The sequence below is a fragment of the Barbus barbus genome (assembly GCF_936440315.1).
Source record: "Barbus barbus genome assembly, chromosome: 1".
NCBI lineage: Eukaryota > Metazoa > Chordata > Actinopteri > Cypriniformes > Cyprinidae > Barbus > Barbus barbus.
In genome coordinates, this window is record NC_136729.1 from 14,179,727 (window position 1) to 14,197,165 (window position 17,439).

General features: G+C 36.6%; 1 protein-coding gene across 1 annotated transcript; it reads left to right on the top strand.

Annotated features, from left to right (window-relative positions):
* Nucleotides 1–10,484: 10,484 nt before the first annotated feature.
* LOC306866100 (ankyrin repeat domain-containing protein 53-like) lies at nucleotides 10,485–16,321 on the top strand. Its single transcript, XM_079411112.1, has 5 exons — nucleotides 10,485–10,787; nucleotides 10,930–11,083; nucleotides 14,148–14,350; nucleotides 15,362–15,526; nucleotides 15,668–16,321. Exons 1-5 carry the CDS (start codon nucleotides 10,783–10,785, stop codon nucleotides 15,864–15,866), a joined length of 726 nt encoding a protein of 241 aa, XP_079267238.1. The 5' UTR covers nucleotides 10,485–10,782; the 3' UTR covers nucleotides 15,867–16,321.
* The last annotated feature ends 1,118 nt before the right edge of the window (nucleotides 16,322–17,439 follow it).

Consider the following 17,439-nt stretch of genomic DNA (forward strand, 5'->3'; position numbering starts at 1 on the left):
GGTTCCTAGCGCTCCAGGACTTCCACTTTGACGTGCGACATCGGGCCGGAACCGCCAACGCCAATGCGAATGGACTCTCCCGCCTGTGGGCAGCTTTCGCAGGTCTGTCAGGGGTTTTACCTCCCCCAGCCCCCACCTCCCCCCTCACTCGGGGGACCAGGACGACGCTTAGGGGGGGTAGTGTGACACGTGTCCCGGGCGCCTATCAGCGTCGCCCTGGCAACGGAGGAGAACCACCTGCGCACAATCACCACGGGCTGATCAATCCCAGCTGAGGAGGATTAGGAGAAGGCTACAAAAGCAGCAACCAAACACATACGGGGGAGCAAGGTCTCCAGAAGGCAGCCGTTTAATGTTGTGTCTCTTGCCCTTCCAGAGAGCAGCTGATCGACCAGCCCGCCACCTGAGCACAGGACACCAAACCACCCTGCACTCAGCCGGCCGGCAAAGAGGATCACGGTGCACGGAAGACGCACGACAGACACGTTGGCACCTTCACTATTCATTTTTCCTTCCTTGTTTATTCAATATACACACCCTCCGGGGTCTTTATTGCACTGCAACCTGTTGTGTGATTCTTCAGCACGTTACAATATTAACATTAACATTTATGCATTTAGCAGACGCTTGTATCCAAAGCGACTTACATTGCATTCAAGTTACAGTTTTTGTTTTACATTTTATCAGCTCTTGATAAAATATATATATATTTTATATATAATATATATAAATATATATATTTATAATATATATAAATATAAATATATATATATAAATATATATAAAAAATAAATATATATATATATATTTTTTTTTTTTTGCAATTCAATAAAATCATTTGTGAATGACTTTTTGAATGGCCAGTTCTACCTACGAATAAACCATCATGATAGTAGCTATCTATCAATCAGCTGAAAACCCCACTGTAATTTTGTCATGCAGAGTCAATAGATCAGCATGTTTCTGTCATAGCTGATTATACTTTCACATTGACTGACTCACGGCACAATGTTCATGGCATTTCCTGTTGGTTGACCTCATGCTGACCTTACAATTCATGCTCTCTGACCTGAGTGGTAGCCTCAGTGCTAATGTTCTCTGACGACGGTGACAGTGTTCACACGTCTGAAGCCAATCGGTCCTGGTGAGGGCAGGACAGTAATCTGGACTGGCTGCTGAGAGTTCGGCTGGGCAGGAGTGTGATTTATTTCTCACAGGTGTTATTGTCATCTCTGCTTCCTGTCGTAGCCGTTCACTGCCTTGGATGATATAAGGGTTATATTTTATTGGCCAAGCAATTGCTTTTCATTAGCAATCTCTACTAAAGTTGAATATTTGCTGTGTACTTAAATATTACTGTGCATTTACTTAAATAGCCATAAAAAAGAAAGCATTAAAGGAATAGTTCACCTAAAAATGAAAATGTCAAAAATGTACTCCATCCTCGATGAGTTTGTTGTTTTATCAGAAGAGATTTGGAGAAATGTAGCATTACATCATTTGCTCACCAACAGATGCTCTGCAGTGAATGGGTGCCATCAGAATGAGAGTCCAAACAGATGATAAAAACATCACAATAATTCACACCACTCCAGTCCATCCAATAACATCATGTGAAGAGAAAAATTGCATGATTGTAAGAAACTTTTTAACTTCAAACCATCACTTCTGGCTAAAATGTGAGTCCATAATCCATATTATCACTAAAGTTAATCTCCCGTTGTCATCTCACATCAACATCCACTCACATATTTGTGTTGTTTAGAACTGATTTTGCTTGTAAACTGTGCTTGATCTGTGGATATTTCTCCCCTGATTTAGAAAAGGCAACTTTTTCACTGGAGAAAGCAACATTAGAACTCAGCCTACTTTTTGCATACCTCTTAATGACAGATTTTTTTCTTACAGACATGCAGTTTTTTACTTCACAAGACATTAACTGATGGACTGGAGTGGTGTGGATTACTTGTGGATTATTGTGATGTTTTTATCAGTTGTTTGGACTCTCATTCTGACGGCACCCATTCACTGCAGAGCATCCATTGCTGAGCAAGTGATGAAATGCAACATTTCTCTAAATCTGAGGGTGAAGACATTTTCAGCAAATTTTCATTTTTGAGCTGAAATTTTCTTTTAAGCACTGAACACTCGCTAATACACACCAGACTGTGTATGCAGTGTGTATTTGAATATATAGACCAGGAACACACACACCATTCAGACATCCTTGACACGCCCAAAAAATAAATCTCAAGAGACAAGCAGCTCAGGGCGACTTCACACTAACCTTCTTTCTTCTTCTCAGATGCATCTGCTCCAAAATGTTGTGACACACACCATGTACCAACACTTGCTCAGATCAGTCTGGATAAACCTAGAAACACACATTTGCCTGCTTATATTTGAAAATATCACAGAACAGCCAAATATTTTAATGCCACATATTTTAACATAATAATTATGATTTGGTGAAAACGTGTTCATTCCCCCCCCCTACAAAAACATGCATTTTTAGCCTATACATCAGCCAATGTCACAGAATTTTGTCACATCAGATGAAGGCTGTAATCTTTAGTGCTCACACCTAAAGCTTTAGCAATGAGTTAGGATAAAGAGATAAATAATCAAATTAAAAATGCACTAAATAGCAGCTTTGAAAATGTATGATTCATTAAAATTCAATGGATGTTTCCATCAGGGTCAAATTCCATGGGGCAACATGCACAAGATTGTGATGAAATATGGAAATATGGAAATGAAGATGTTCTGGGGTTTTGATATTATAACATGCTGAAATGTTTAAGGTTACAGGTTCGTTCAAATGTAGTCTTTGTGTTAGCAAGACATATTTAGCAATCGCACAAGCTCAGAATAATTAATCGCCTTGCATGTTTTCATAATCAGGAGACTAAATGTATGTTTTATGTAAACATATTTAAAATAATATTAAATTAAATATGCATCAGATATAAAGATTACAGTCTTACCATATACACTCACCTAAAGGATTATTAGGATTGATAGGATAGCATGCAGTTGATGGAGATTTGTGGGATGCACATCCAGGGCACGAAGCTCCCCTTCCACCACATCCCAAAGATGCTCTATTGGGTTGAGATCTGGTGACTGTGGGGGCCATTTTAGTACAGTGAACTCATTGTTATGTTCAAGAAACCAATTTGAAATGATTCGAGCTTTGTGACATGGTGCATTATCCTGCTGGAAGTAGCCATCAGAGGATGGGTACATGGTGGTCATAAAGGGATGGACATGGTCAGAAACAATGCTCAGGTAGGCCGTGGCATTTAAACAATGCCCAATTGGCACTAAGGGGCCTAAAGTGTGCCAAGAAAACATCCCCCACACCATTACACCACCACCACCAGCCTGCACAGTGGTAACAAGGCATGATGGATCCATGTTCTCATTTGGTTTACGCCAAATTATGACTCTACCATCTCAATGTCTCAACAGAAACCGAGACTCATCAGACCAGGCAACATTTTTCCAGTCTTCAACCGTCCAATTTTGGTGAGCTCGTGCAAATTGTAGCCTCTTTTTCCTATTTGTAGTGGAGATGAGTGGTACCCGGTGGGGTCTTCTGCTGTTGTAGCCCATCCGCCTCAAGGTTGTGCGTGTTGTGGCTTCACAAATGCTTTGCTGCATACCTCGGTTGTAACGAGTGGTTATTTCAGTCAAAGTTGCTCTTCTATCAGCTAGAATCAGTCGGCCTATTCTCCTCTGACCTCTAGCATCAACAAGGCATTTTCGCCCACAGGACTGCCGCATACTGGATGTTTTTCCCTTTTCACACCATTCTTTGTAAACCCTAGAAATGGTTGTGCGTGAAAATCCCAGTAACTGAGCAGATTGTGAAATACTCAGACCGGCCCGCCTGGCACCAACAACCATGCCACGCTCAAAATTGCTTAAATCACCTTTCTTTCCCATTCTGACATTCAGTTTGGAGTTCAGGAGATTGTCTTGACCAGGACCACACCCCTAAATGCATTGAAGCAACTGCCATGTGATTGGTTGATTAGATAATTGCATTAATGAGAAATTGAACAGGTGTTCCTAATAATCCTTTAGGTGAGTGTATATAATTTAATAAAATTGCTAACTTTTTATTAATATATTTAGCATAAAGTATACTCAGAATGAGTTTAGATCTATTTACGTTCTTTCTAAGCCTCATCTGAAGGCGATTCCTCTGATTTTATAAGGATGTTTTCTTGAATTTAAAAGCAAGAATGTTGGACTTGTTTTATATTTGTTAAAATCACTCTCTTTCCTAATTTTACAGCAAAATGGTTGATATTTGAGCTGTGAAGCTACATACATCATCCTCTTTTTTAGCTGGAACTACAAGGTGGATGCATTAAACGTTTTTGGCATGATATGAAACGGTCAAAATTATAATCTTTCTCTCCCTCCCTCCCTCCCTCCCTCTCTCCCACAGTATTTTCTCTCCCTCTCTTTCTGCTTCTTCATTTATATTATAGCTGGAGCTATAGAGTCCTTCGTGATTTTATGGAAGATGGGACATAGATGGGATGTTTGTCCTGCCGCCTAAAAGAAACACATCAAAGATATATCCCGTGCACGTGCAGGAATCTCCTTCTCTTTACTTCATGACATGCAAAACTCACCAATGCTAGGATGTTGATGTTGCTTGCACCAGCATTGCTACTGTGGGTGATTTCTAGGGTGTCTGTGTTTTTTGGCACATTGCAGCTGCTTGGGTGTTGAGTGCAGAATGTTTGTTCAAAGTTTGAGTGGGACATAATGATAATACATACAGAACATTTATTTATTTATATGTTTATTTAAATTCCCAGTAAACTTTAGTTAACTTTAATTTTAAAATTTGGTCATTTTGTTTCTTTTGCCATTTTGATTAGTTTTCTTTAATATTTTAATAAAAATTTTTATTTATTACATTTGGTCTATTAAGTTTTAGTTATTTTATTTCAAGTTAAACTAAACAAAAATCAGATACACCTTTGCAGCTAGCTGAAATAAAATAAGCATAAAAAAGTAGATTTTATTTTATTTTAGACAGTTATTTTGTTTCAAGTAATCAAAGATTTTGTAAAAAAAATTTTATGGATTTAGTTTTAGGTATTTAATAACCCTGCCACAAACCATGATTTTACTTACTGGGTTTCTGAGTGTCTTAAGCTCTTAATCGGCCCTTCCACAAATTAAGGCCTACAAAGATCTTAAATCAGATCAGAGAATCTTAAATTTACAAAAGTCAACAACAACAACAACAAAAAAAGAATATATTCCTCCATATTCCAACACAAAAATCTAAACATATTCACTTCACTTGAGATGCAAATTAAACATATAAAGTTTTGTTTTCTGAGAAACTAAACAAAATTAATTTAATGGGGAATGAAAATGTGCTTTCTGCTTGAATTAAGTTTTTTAATAGCCTACTGGCAGATATGTTTCAGTCAAAATCAATTCATTTTGATCAATTTATCAGAAAACCGGACTTTTTATTTGATGTAATTTGCTTTCTGATGCATCTTGATTTAAGAAACTTTGCACTTTAAACAAGACAAAATACTGATGAACAACATCACTGATCAGAGGGTACAGCTTGTTTTGTAAAATGAAAGAACAAGTGATGCAGATCTATTGGAAGTTCATTTTCAAACTTACGAATACAAGACATTTATATTTAGAGACCATATTGACATTTAGTTCCATTCAACTTATCCCTTAAATTTTCTTGGCCTTAAAACATCTTAAATGTACCTTCCTTAAACCTGCAGAAACCCTGTTTTTAAGCAATTCATTCATGAAAGCATCTGATTGGACAAAATCTGCCAGTCAAGAAGAACCGTGAATTTTTTTTCCCCCATTTATCCTGAAAGAGAGGGGAAAAAAACAAGTGTAACCTTCTTTTAAAAGTTATTTTTGTCAATGTTCAGCTTACAGATGAGATGGCCAACACACATGTACCAAAAGCCACAGAACCACAATTTTTGGACCTTAAAGGATTGCCTCTTCTTTCATTTCATGCTTTATATAAAGCAGACTGCATTAAATAGCTTTATTGATCTCATCCTCTTTTGCCTTACAGTCTACAGTCACCATCTCTCTCTCTCTCTCTCTCTTTCTCTCTCTCTCTCTGTCTCTCTCTCTCTCTCTTTCTCTCTCTCTCTCTGTCTCTCTCTCTCTCTCTTTCTCTCACCATCTCTCTCTCTCTCTCCCTCTCTCTCTCTCTCTCTCGGTGTGGCGGGTGTGTGGGGTCGCCATACGGTCACTGCGCTTCACCAGGCTACACTGCGACTCAGAGCTGCAGAATATGCCAGTGTGCATTAGTGTAGGGCTGAACAGAGAGAGCGAGAGAGAGGGAGAGCAGTATAAAACAAACAGGAGGATGAGAAACTCAAGGAGACTATGACAGAGAGCCAACATCAACGCACTTACATGAACTCAGTTCAGAATGAGCCCTGCAAAATGTGATTCATCAAATATGGATGAGCTTTGTACGGATCTTTTTTATTGCTCGCTTTCCTTTAAAGTTCAAGGAACAGCCATTCATCACTTCAGATTATTTTCACATTCAGTTCAGTTTGAAATCGAAATGGATCCTGTTTACTATCTAAATGTATTGTCTTGGTCCTACTGCATTTTTTTTGTTAGTTCATGCTGCTCCACTAAAAAAAAATTCCAAAAAAAAGTATCACAATCTTTTACTTTTCGAATGATGTCATCTTACTTTGTTTTCTTACTTTGCTGAAATAGAAAAACAGTATTTTATAATAAAAAAGAAAAAAGAAAAATAGAAGTGAAAACACCAATTAGTTAATGCACTATAGGCCAATTCTCACGTTTTTATTAATATTTTGAGTTTTTATTTTTATATAATCCATTATAGTTTTAGTATTTTTTGTCTTTTTTATGTTTTTTTTCTATATAATTTTATTCATTTGTATTTTATTTTAAACTAAATTAAAATAAAAATTGTTACCTTGGCAACTAGTTGAAATAAAATAAGCTTGTTTTAATGTAATTTATTTTTATTTCAGTTAATGTTAATTATTTAAAGCAACAAAAAAAGTTTGAATGGTTTTAGCTTTAGTTACACAGGCAGTGATAGACAGTGTTATTTTAGCATCATTGAGAACCTTTTATAGATTTACTTAAGAAGATTTTAGATTTTAATTTTAGTTTTAGTCATTTTGATGCGTTTTTTCCCCCCATTTTTTATTAGTTTTATTTTTTTAAATGTCTTTTTAGTTTTCATTCATTGTTATTTCACTTTTACTTTTGTGTTATTTTAGTACAAGTTAAACAAAATATACAACTGAAATAAAAAAAAAAAATAGGTTTTTATATATTTTTTATGTTATCATCTGTTTTACTTCTAGTAGTAAAAACATTTATGGTTTTAGTTTTAATAACCTGGCAATATCATACTTTTTTTTTTATATATAGCTTATATTTATCTTTAGTTTGTATACGTTAACACGTTTATTTATACTTAAAATGTGTCAATAGGGGTAAATTAGCATTAAACACATTGAAAGTTTTGTTGCATCAACTATGTTAACATAAAAAGCTTTATTGGAAAGTGCTATTGACTGAATTAAGTGTTCATTTGAGTCAGAAAGAGACTCGCCTCAGGCACATTTGGCCTTTGCAGTGTTTGTTTTTATTGGTGTTTGGTCATAAGTATGCTGGTGTCATAGCTCCACCCACTTCAGAGTAGTCGCATCCTTATTGGTCTAGACAGTGGCCAATGGTAATGTACAACAGCTGGCAAGAGAAATTCATGATCTCATTTTCAGGGAAGCTTTGAGCAAGTTTCATCAGCCAACATTTGTCTGTAATCTTCACTTACTCTATCCCCCATTTAATCTGTGACCAGAGTCTCGCTCTCTTCCGTGTCCCTTTGCTCCCTTCAGCCCTCCAACAGAACTGATCCCAGATCAGAGATGAAGCACACAAAGGTCGTGACCCTCATCTGCGCCCTGAGCTTATGTGCTCGGTACATGACCTCATGACAGCACAGCGAGGTGGCTCTCTTTCGAAAGATGTGACATAGTTTGAGGGCAGTTAAAGATGGAGTTAGGATCAGTTTCTATTGACATTTAGTCAGAGTGACCCCTTCCTCTGCCTTTAGGCTCACAGTGGCCCAGAAACACTGTGGTTCAGAAGTTCACAGTGTTTATTTTTCCTGTTCAGGCTGCTAATCAAGTCAAAAGTTTAAGCATGCAAAAAAAATTATATGATATGCTGATTAATTAAATAAATGTATCATTATATAGATATACTGTATATATACATAAATATATAATTGATGTATTTGAGACCGGTAGATTTAATGTTTTTCAAAGAAGCCTTTTCTGCTCACTAAGGCTGCATTTATTCAGCTGCAAATACAGGAAAAATAGAAAAATTGTGAAATATTATTACAATTTAAAATAACTGTTTTCTATTTGAATTTAAAAAATGTTTTTATTCCTTTGATCAAAGCTTAATTTTCAGCATCATTACTCCAGTCTTCAGTATCACATGATCCTTCAGAAATCATTCTAATATGCTGCTTATTATTATCAATGTTGAAAACTGCATTTATTGAAATAAAAATCTTTACTAACATTATACGTCTTTACTGTCACTAGTGATCAATTTATGTGTCCTTGCTTAAAAAAAGTATTAATATCTTATTTATTTTTTAAAAACAATTCAAATAAATCTAATTTAAATATAATTCAAAGACATTTATTAAATTAGTTAGACAAAAGCACTGAATAGACAAAAAGTAGAAGTCAATATATTATTTGTTTTATTTCTACATCATTTTCATATTGTGTTGTTTTTAATGTAGGTGGCTACAGTAGCACTAATATCAAATTGACAGCCGTAATAAAAAATAATTTATAGTATAAGATCTGATTTTGTAAGGACTAAAGGAGATACTGATTCGTTAATATTTAAATGAGACCTGCACTTCCTCTGAGCATCTGACGCCTCTCAGCAGAAAGCATCGATCACCGAGAACCCACAGAGAAACAGAGAACGTAAATATGACCCATATTGTAACGGAGCCAACGAGACGTGAGGCATACGGATCCATGTGCAAGCTTTTATTATACAGAGACGTGGTCAAAACACAGGCAGGGTCAAACATCAGTTAACAGATATGTTGAAGACAAGACACAAGAGTATTCTGAGGGCATGCGTGGGTCGTCGATCGGCAAACAATATCCAAAGGGTTTAGACAAGAGGGGTAATCCGAGAACATGAGCAATAGTCCAAGCAGGGGCAAACAGAGTCCAAACGGAAAGACGAAGGGTAAATCCAGGAAACACGGGCAAGAATCAAAACACGAGAAAACAGGCAAAGCAACACTATGACAACTAAGTGGGCTCTGTAGAGTAGCTATCGCTAGGAGAGTGATATATGCTATACAATACTGGAACTAAATAGAAACCCAGAATGGCTCGGTAAGGCAGCTAACACTATGAGAGTGCTATACACAGAACAATACTCGGCGATCTGTGAAAGGAAGTCCGTGGTTTATGTAGGGTGTGTGATTGTGTGATAGTTCTCAGGTGTGAGTGTGTGGTTAGTGAAATGGCTGCCGGGAAATGTAGTCCAGGGTAATATGTAACAGTCTGTGTGGTGTGAAAGTCAATGTGATGGAGGAGTGGTCTCTGGTGGCGAGTGAATGGAACTCCATGGACATGATTCATGACACATATCATCCCAAATCATGTCTTCATGAGAGATGCATTTGGATGCCATGAGCAAAATCAATAATACAGATCAATCTCTGCATGTAGTCACACAAACAAAAGGCAAGTAAAAATTATTTTGGCAGATTCTATACATATTTTCTAGCAGCTGTCAGGTTGCTCAACAAAGCATTAGATGCACCAATGTGCACTTTGCATCAATTATGATGTCAAAAGGCTAAACTTCTGAAGGGCATTTGATAACCTTCCCCCTTTAGGGATCTTTATTATTTGAGTTGATCATATATGCACATATCCTGCATAAATATTGTACATGTCCAGTTCAACATTTTATCAGATGTTGGAAGTTGACCTGACATTTCAAGCCGCGTCACATGCTATTCTTCATTGAAAACATTTATCTAATTCTTCTGCAATTATTACGGGTATAAATGTGGTTTCCATGAGCTTATACTGAGATCAGTTTACATAAAACCCACAACATTTATCTAATTCTTCTGTAATTACATGTATAACCTAAATGTGGTTTCCATGAGCTTAAACTTGACCTAATTAATGCAGCCTAACAATCCTTTAACGGATCTGAATTATAGAAATGTGATAGTGTATTATGTGTAAGACAGGTTAAAGAGATGGGTCTTTAATCTAGATTTAAACTGACAGAGTGTGACTGCTTCCAGAACAGTGTTAGGTAGATTGATACAGAGTTTGGGCGCTAAATAGGAAAACGACCTCCCGCCCGCAGTTGATTTTGATATTCTAGGTATTATCAAACAGCCAGAGTTTTGAGATCACAGCGGATGTGAAGGACTATAATACGATAAGAGCTCACTCAAATACTGAGGTGCCAAACCATTCAGGGCCTTATAGGTAATTAGCAAGATCTTAAAATCTTTACGATGTTTAATAGGGAGCCAGTGCAGTGTTGACAGAACGTGTGTTTCCACACAAATGACGTGGAATGAACTGAATTCAGCTCGCGCACTTGAGTTTGATTGACAGGAGATAGAAACTCCATGGACACGGAGAAAGAACGTCAACAAACTCAGCGGTCATGAGGTGAGTTTCAACTCAATGTTTTTTTTAAATAGTTTGAATAAAATAACACATTTTATGTAATATTTTGTATAAGCTGTGATATTAATACCCCATAATGATTAACATAAAAATGAATAAACTCACTACATTGGTTTATTTCTAGCATTACTCCGTCGGGTGAATCCGGATCTCTGGCTCGGAGGGTTCGTACATTTCCGCCGGAGAGAGAAGTGTTTCAAGCGGCCGCGTGCGGAGCGCGAGAGTGGTTGAGTTTGGTATTGAAGAGAGCGCGCAAACCACTGCGCATCGACAAACACGTGCGTGTTATATACTCACACACATCGCCTACTTATTGTATGCCCTATAAGTATGCACTCTTTTTGTGAAGAAAAACTAAGAATAGTTGGCAAGCTTTGGGCCATACTACTTCGTTATAACTGGGACTTTAACGGACGCTCTGTTGCTTAGTTACATGCATACTGTCACTGTTTAAACTGCCCTGTCAATCATCTTGTCACAGTTAACAAAATCCACATTTCGTTTAATTTAATTTCCTACCGCGGGTCGAGAACTTTCTTCATATGTTTGCATAACGATACACTTAAAAAGTATAACACATGTCTCAAATGTACTCAGTCTAACCCAGGCATCTTCAAATCTGGCCCACTCTGCAGAGTTTAGCTCTAACCCTAATCAAACACACCTGTGCATGCTAATCAGAGTCTTCAGGATCATTAGAAAATTACAGGTAGGTGAGTTTGATCAGGGTTGGAGCTAAACTCTGTGGCAGATTGGACCTACAGGGTAAGATTTGAGGAACCCTGCTCTAACCTATCACTCAAACCCCTTTCTCTGCCTGTCCGTCGGTCTCGCATATCCGCCATGTTTGTAGTTTATAAACACTTTTTATGCATGTTTGTAGTTCTAATCGAATCCGAGGAAAACATTTTCCATTGCATATAGCCTAGGCTGCACAGATATTCCAGATTAATATGTGACCCTGGATCACAAAACCAGCCTAAAGTGTCAATTTTTGCAACTGAAAGCTGAACAAATAAGCTTTCCATTGATGTATGGTTTTACCGTATCAAACGCCTTCTGTAAATCCAGAAATACAGCCCCTACCACTCCACCTTTATCCATTAATGCCTTTACCTTTTCAAAAAAATAACAAGTAGCCATTTCTGTTGAATGATTTATCCTAAGGCCAAACTGCATCAGATGTAATTGAAAAGAACTATTATTAAAATGGTCAGTAATAATTTGTTTAGCCACCAGTTTTTCAAAAACTTTTGATATTGTGGGGAGGATACTAATTGGCCTATAATTGCTGGTTAAATGGGGATCACCTCCCTTAAATATAGGGGCCACAACCGTGGGCTTCCAAGAGTTAGGGAATCTCCCTTGATCTAACGAACTATTAATGATATGCGTTACAGGCTTAACTACTGAGGAACTAATTTGTTTCAATAAAAGTGTGTCTATACCATAGAGATCTTTAGCCCTGAGGACTTAAGAGAGATGACTACCTTTTCAACATCTAACTTAGTTACTGATCCTAATACTAAAGCTGTCTCAATAGCATTGTTTACTCGTAAATGTGGCTGTTGTACTTTAAAGCTTTGAGTAATTTTATCCACTGAATCAATAAAAAAGTGGTTAATGGCCTGTGTCACATCAACTGGGCTCTGTAAAATTGTATCATTAAACTTCAATTCAGTTGGCCTTGCTTTGATATTATGTTAATTTTTTAATCTGTCTCCATATAGTTTTTGAGTTACCATGAGCATTTTCAATAATTATGAATAATTAAATAGTAATTATAATAAAAAAAATCTGCCTTTGCTTTCCTTAATACTCTTACTACCGTATTTCTTAGCATTACAAATTTATTTCTATCTTTGATCTTGTTGCTATTTTAAAGCGTTATCGCGTTCCTTCATTAATTTTTTAATATTATCATTCACCCAGGGGAGGGACTGTTTCTTGTACCTATATTTCATCTTGACTGAAAAATCACTAATTATAGATTGTAACTGGTCTGTAAAGATTTGACTTGCTGTTGCTGAATCAGATTTATATAATAAATCTTCCCAGTTCATATTTTTTATAGCTACATTAAAATCATCTTGCTTATTTTTTGGAATACTAAAGAATTCCTTATTACTGGCATGTATATTGAATCGCTTGTTAGTTAATTTTCTAGATATAAGCACCATATTATGTTCTGACAACCCTGTGTGTGTATATTATAAGACTGTGTGATTCGTTCCGGTCTATTACTAAATATTAAATCAATCTGAGTACTCGTACTATTTGTTATTCATGTTGGACCTTTGGCCATTTGAACCAGATTAAAACCATCAACGATTTGCTTAAGCTTCTTCCTCACGATTTTGTCTTCCCAATTTAAATTACAATCACCCATAACAATAATATTTGGCTGAGATACAACCATTTGAAAATCTGGAATCTGAGGGTGCAAAAAATCTTGATTTCCAAATGAGTGGATTGGACATATTTATAGACGTCGATAATGACCATGGAACTGATAAAGATAAGGCATATCTATACAATTGTTAATATTAATGGAATAATTTGACATCTATAAAATGAAATTATCTGACTCCAAACCAAATTTTTGACTTTAAACATGACTTCAAGCTTACCTGTCATCTTTTACAAGAGTAGCCTATATATTTATGTTTTAGAGCTTATAACATTATAAGCAAGTATGTTAATGTTGCATAAATCTATATCTTGATTGTTATTTTGGAAGGATTTTGGAGGCATTTTAATGACGAAAACAATGTTAAACAAATGTTTGTTTTTATGTTTTAATAACCTGCTCTTGGAATTGTGTCAAATTTGACCAGGACTGGTAACATCAGCTGAAAAAGGCATTTGATTGGATTAGGCCATTTTTGCATTATTTATTTGTTGTTTTATTTATTGCATACTTTAACCAAGTGATCCGATTTTTAGTGTATTTTAATACTTTTTGTTTTCTTATCAGTTCATCTATTGATTTAAGCGACTGTATGATATAAGTGTGTGTGTGTGTGTGTGTGTGCATGTTTATGTGGTTTATGAGGACACAAATTTGTATAATGACATGGGTATGACAGAGGTATTACAATATGAAGGTGGTTTATGAGGACACTGCCTATGTCCCCGTAATTCAAAAGGCTTATAAAACATACTAAATGGTGTTTTTTTGAAAATCTTAAAATGCACAAAGTCTCCTGTGAGGGCTAAGTTTAGGTGTAGGGTTGGTGTAGGGCAATAGCACACACAGTTTGTTCAGTATAAAAACCATTACGCCTATGGAGAGTCCCCATAATCCACAAAAACCAACGTGTGTGTGTGTGTGTGTGTCAGGGTCTCAGTGTGCTTCATATAGCAGCTCTACATGGACACTTGGACTGCATGGAGCTGCTGCTGGAGGCCGGTGGGATTGTGGATGTGAATGGCAGTTGTCCTCATGGACGCAGACCTGTACATATGGTGCTGAGTGCTCAGAGCCGACCCAACACACACGCCTGCCTCATTTACCTGCTGGAACACGGAGCCCAGATTGATGTGTATGAACTCGTAATCATTAAGATTCATATTTAATAATGTAGGTAAACACATATGAATATTAAAATGCAGATTACTTTGTTTCTTGCATTAAAGTCAGCAAGAAACGGCATTTACAATCAATTTTAGTTATTATTTTGGAATGAACCAAGAAAAAAAAACTTAATTTTATCCACCGGGATTTGATTGGAGTAGGAAAGGTGAGTGTAGCATACTAGAATGGTTTTTAAATATATATATATATATATATATATATATATATATATATATTTTTTTTTTTTTTTTTTTTTTTTTAGATTATATGCTTTTAATAACTTGAACTAATTAATTGTGCAAAATTACGAGAACTGACAACATAATCCAAAAAAAGAAAAAGGCATTCTGGAGGTAAAGCAAGTTATTATATTTTAATGAAAAATGGAAAATTGTTTATTTACTTACTTACACTGATGAATTGTGCAATAGACCTATTGGTAACATCAGCTGAAATGGAAGATCATTTTGAAGGCAGACCATGTTATTATATTTGAATGACAATGGATTTTATTTATTGAATAACATGCACTAATTTTGCACAATTAAACCAGAATAGGCAACATCAGCTAAAAGGAAACTAATCTTCAAGGTGAAGCAAGTTACCATATTTTGATGAAAGATGAAAACTAATGATTGATAGATTGATTGACTTTTTAATAATATGCACTGATGAATTGTGCAAAATTAGACCAGAATTGGTAACATCAGCTGAAAAGGAAAGTAATTTTGAAAGTGGAGCATGATATTTTATTTTGATGAAAGATTATGAAAATATTTTTTATTTTGATTTATTTAATTTTTAAAATGAACTAATGAATTGTACAAAATGATGCCAGAAATAGTTAGATACTGAACTCAAGTTACCAGTGAATGAAAAAAAAGGATACACTGTCAGCATAATCACAATTTTTAGTTTCCATGGTGTCAGATCCGTGTCCTCTGTGTTGTAAAACTCCTCAGTACTGTCATATCCTCAGTTCCACAGATGAAGGACTGACTCCACTGCACCTGGCTGCTGCTGAAGGTCTGACAGACTGTACAGAAACGCTAGTGAGAAACGGGGCAGACATACACGCTCAAGACAAGAGGGGTCACACGCCTCTTGAACTTGCTAGGATCTGGGGCCACAGACTCACTGCCAGGTATCAGATGCTACTGGCAGTCACTGTTAGAGACTCTTCAGTGTGTGATTTAGGTTCATTTATATAACATTGCATGACATTTCAAAAACTCATGGCATGACGTCAGATGTGCAAATGAACATAAATGTGTTTGTGCAACAGGTTTCTGAAAGATGCCATTTGGCGAAGAGACAGACAACAGGAGATCAGAAAAAACAAACAGCTCCATGATCCCAGGCAGTTCCAGTGTTGCAGTGTGCTGGATCTGCCTCACTTGGGTCGCTCCCTAAAACCAGAAGCCTCGCCTTGGACTGAGGTGGCCATGCACCTGGCCGAGGAACTGAAGCCAGGACACTATTAGACACATTACACACTCAGAGAAAAAGGTACAAAAGTCGTCACTGGGGTGGTACCTTAACAAAAGGCACTAAAATGTAATTTTAATGTACTAATATGCACTCTTTAGGGGTAAATAAGGTACAAAGGTGCACCCCAGTAACAACTTTTTTAAATTTTTTTCAGAAAGTGTATCATCTATAGACACCAAATTCATGTTTTGAATAGTCTCACAAATTTCTGGTTGACAATAGAAAGTCTGGACTCCATCGCAGCTTTCATTGGCCAATAACTGTCTGACTGACATGTAAAGTCACAGTTTGTTCTGTTCAGCATCATCTTTAGGGTTGTGAAAATGTAAAATCTCCATCCCTGCAATAAAAAACAGTAATTTGAAATTGTGATAATTTTTCACAATTTTCCTGTTTTTGTTTTTTTATCAAATAAATGCAGCCTTGGTGAAGAGGCTCATAAACATTTAAAAATCTTAAAACTTTTAAATGGTAGTGTATAAACACTTCAGAATTGATTTTTTCCCCACATTACAGTAGAATATAAAATTGTGCCGTTGTCTGATGGTGCAGTGTAGATAAGACAGGAAGCAATGGAAAAAAGCCTTCGAATGTAAGCTCTAGTCTAAGTCTATGGCTCCGACACGTTCTTGACAGAGTCGAATGCTTTTCCAAAACACAAAAAATCTGAGCAAAGGCTAAAATTTGTGGAGTAGCTTTTAACTGCAACATGCCTCTGCATGCACATCATCAAAGTGTGAAAAAGGGAGCAGAAAACATAAATGCAAAAAAAAACAAATCTGAAAAGTTCCCCAGTGCTGAACTATGTAGGTGTGAATGAAAGCTGAACTCTGAGCGAATACAGTTTGGAGGCTGAAGGCGTCAAGGTCGAAACCGCAGTGACCCGGACCACAGCTCTGCTGTCATCATCCGATCCCAGAGGATGCTTGGCTTCATTTTTGACATGCGAGAATAGCGCTGCCCTTTCACATTGACCTAGAACCAGTTTTCTGTATGCCGACTTTAACCTCAGCCATTATGAAACACGCCACAAAATAGTCAGATAACACCAGCAAAGGGCAACTTCCGCCCTCCTAAGTGATTCGCACCCCAGACGAGAGCTTTATGAAGTGAATGTGTGCTAACCTTTCCTCAACCTCACACTCTGAGTGTAAGATCCGTCAGCCAAATAAAGAGGAGCACATACGTGTCAGTACAGACTGCGATTTATTTGGACATTTTATTAGAAATTCTTCACATTTATTGTTTAAGAAAATGAAGAAAATCTGCATTTTGGTCAAAGAGCTATATTACACAACCCAAATGTAATCAAAAAATTAAACACACCACAGTTCTGCTTGAGTGAATCTCACAAAACAAGTTCACCAGATATGAACATGTCCAGGTCACATTACATTATTTATACACAGACACAGACATACAGACAAACAGACAGACAGACACACACACACACAGACAGACAGACAGACAGACACACACACACACCAAGCGACTTACAAATATATTATATAGTATAGTAATATATATATACAGGTCCTTTTCAAAAAATTAGCATATTGTGATAAA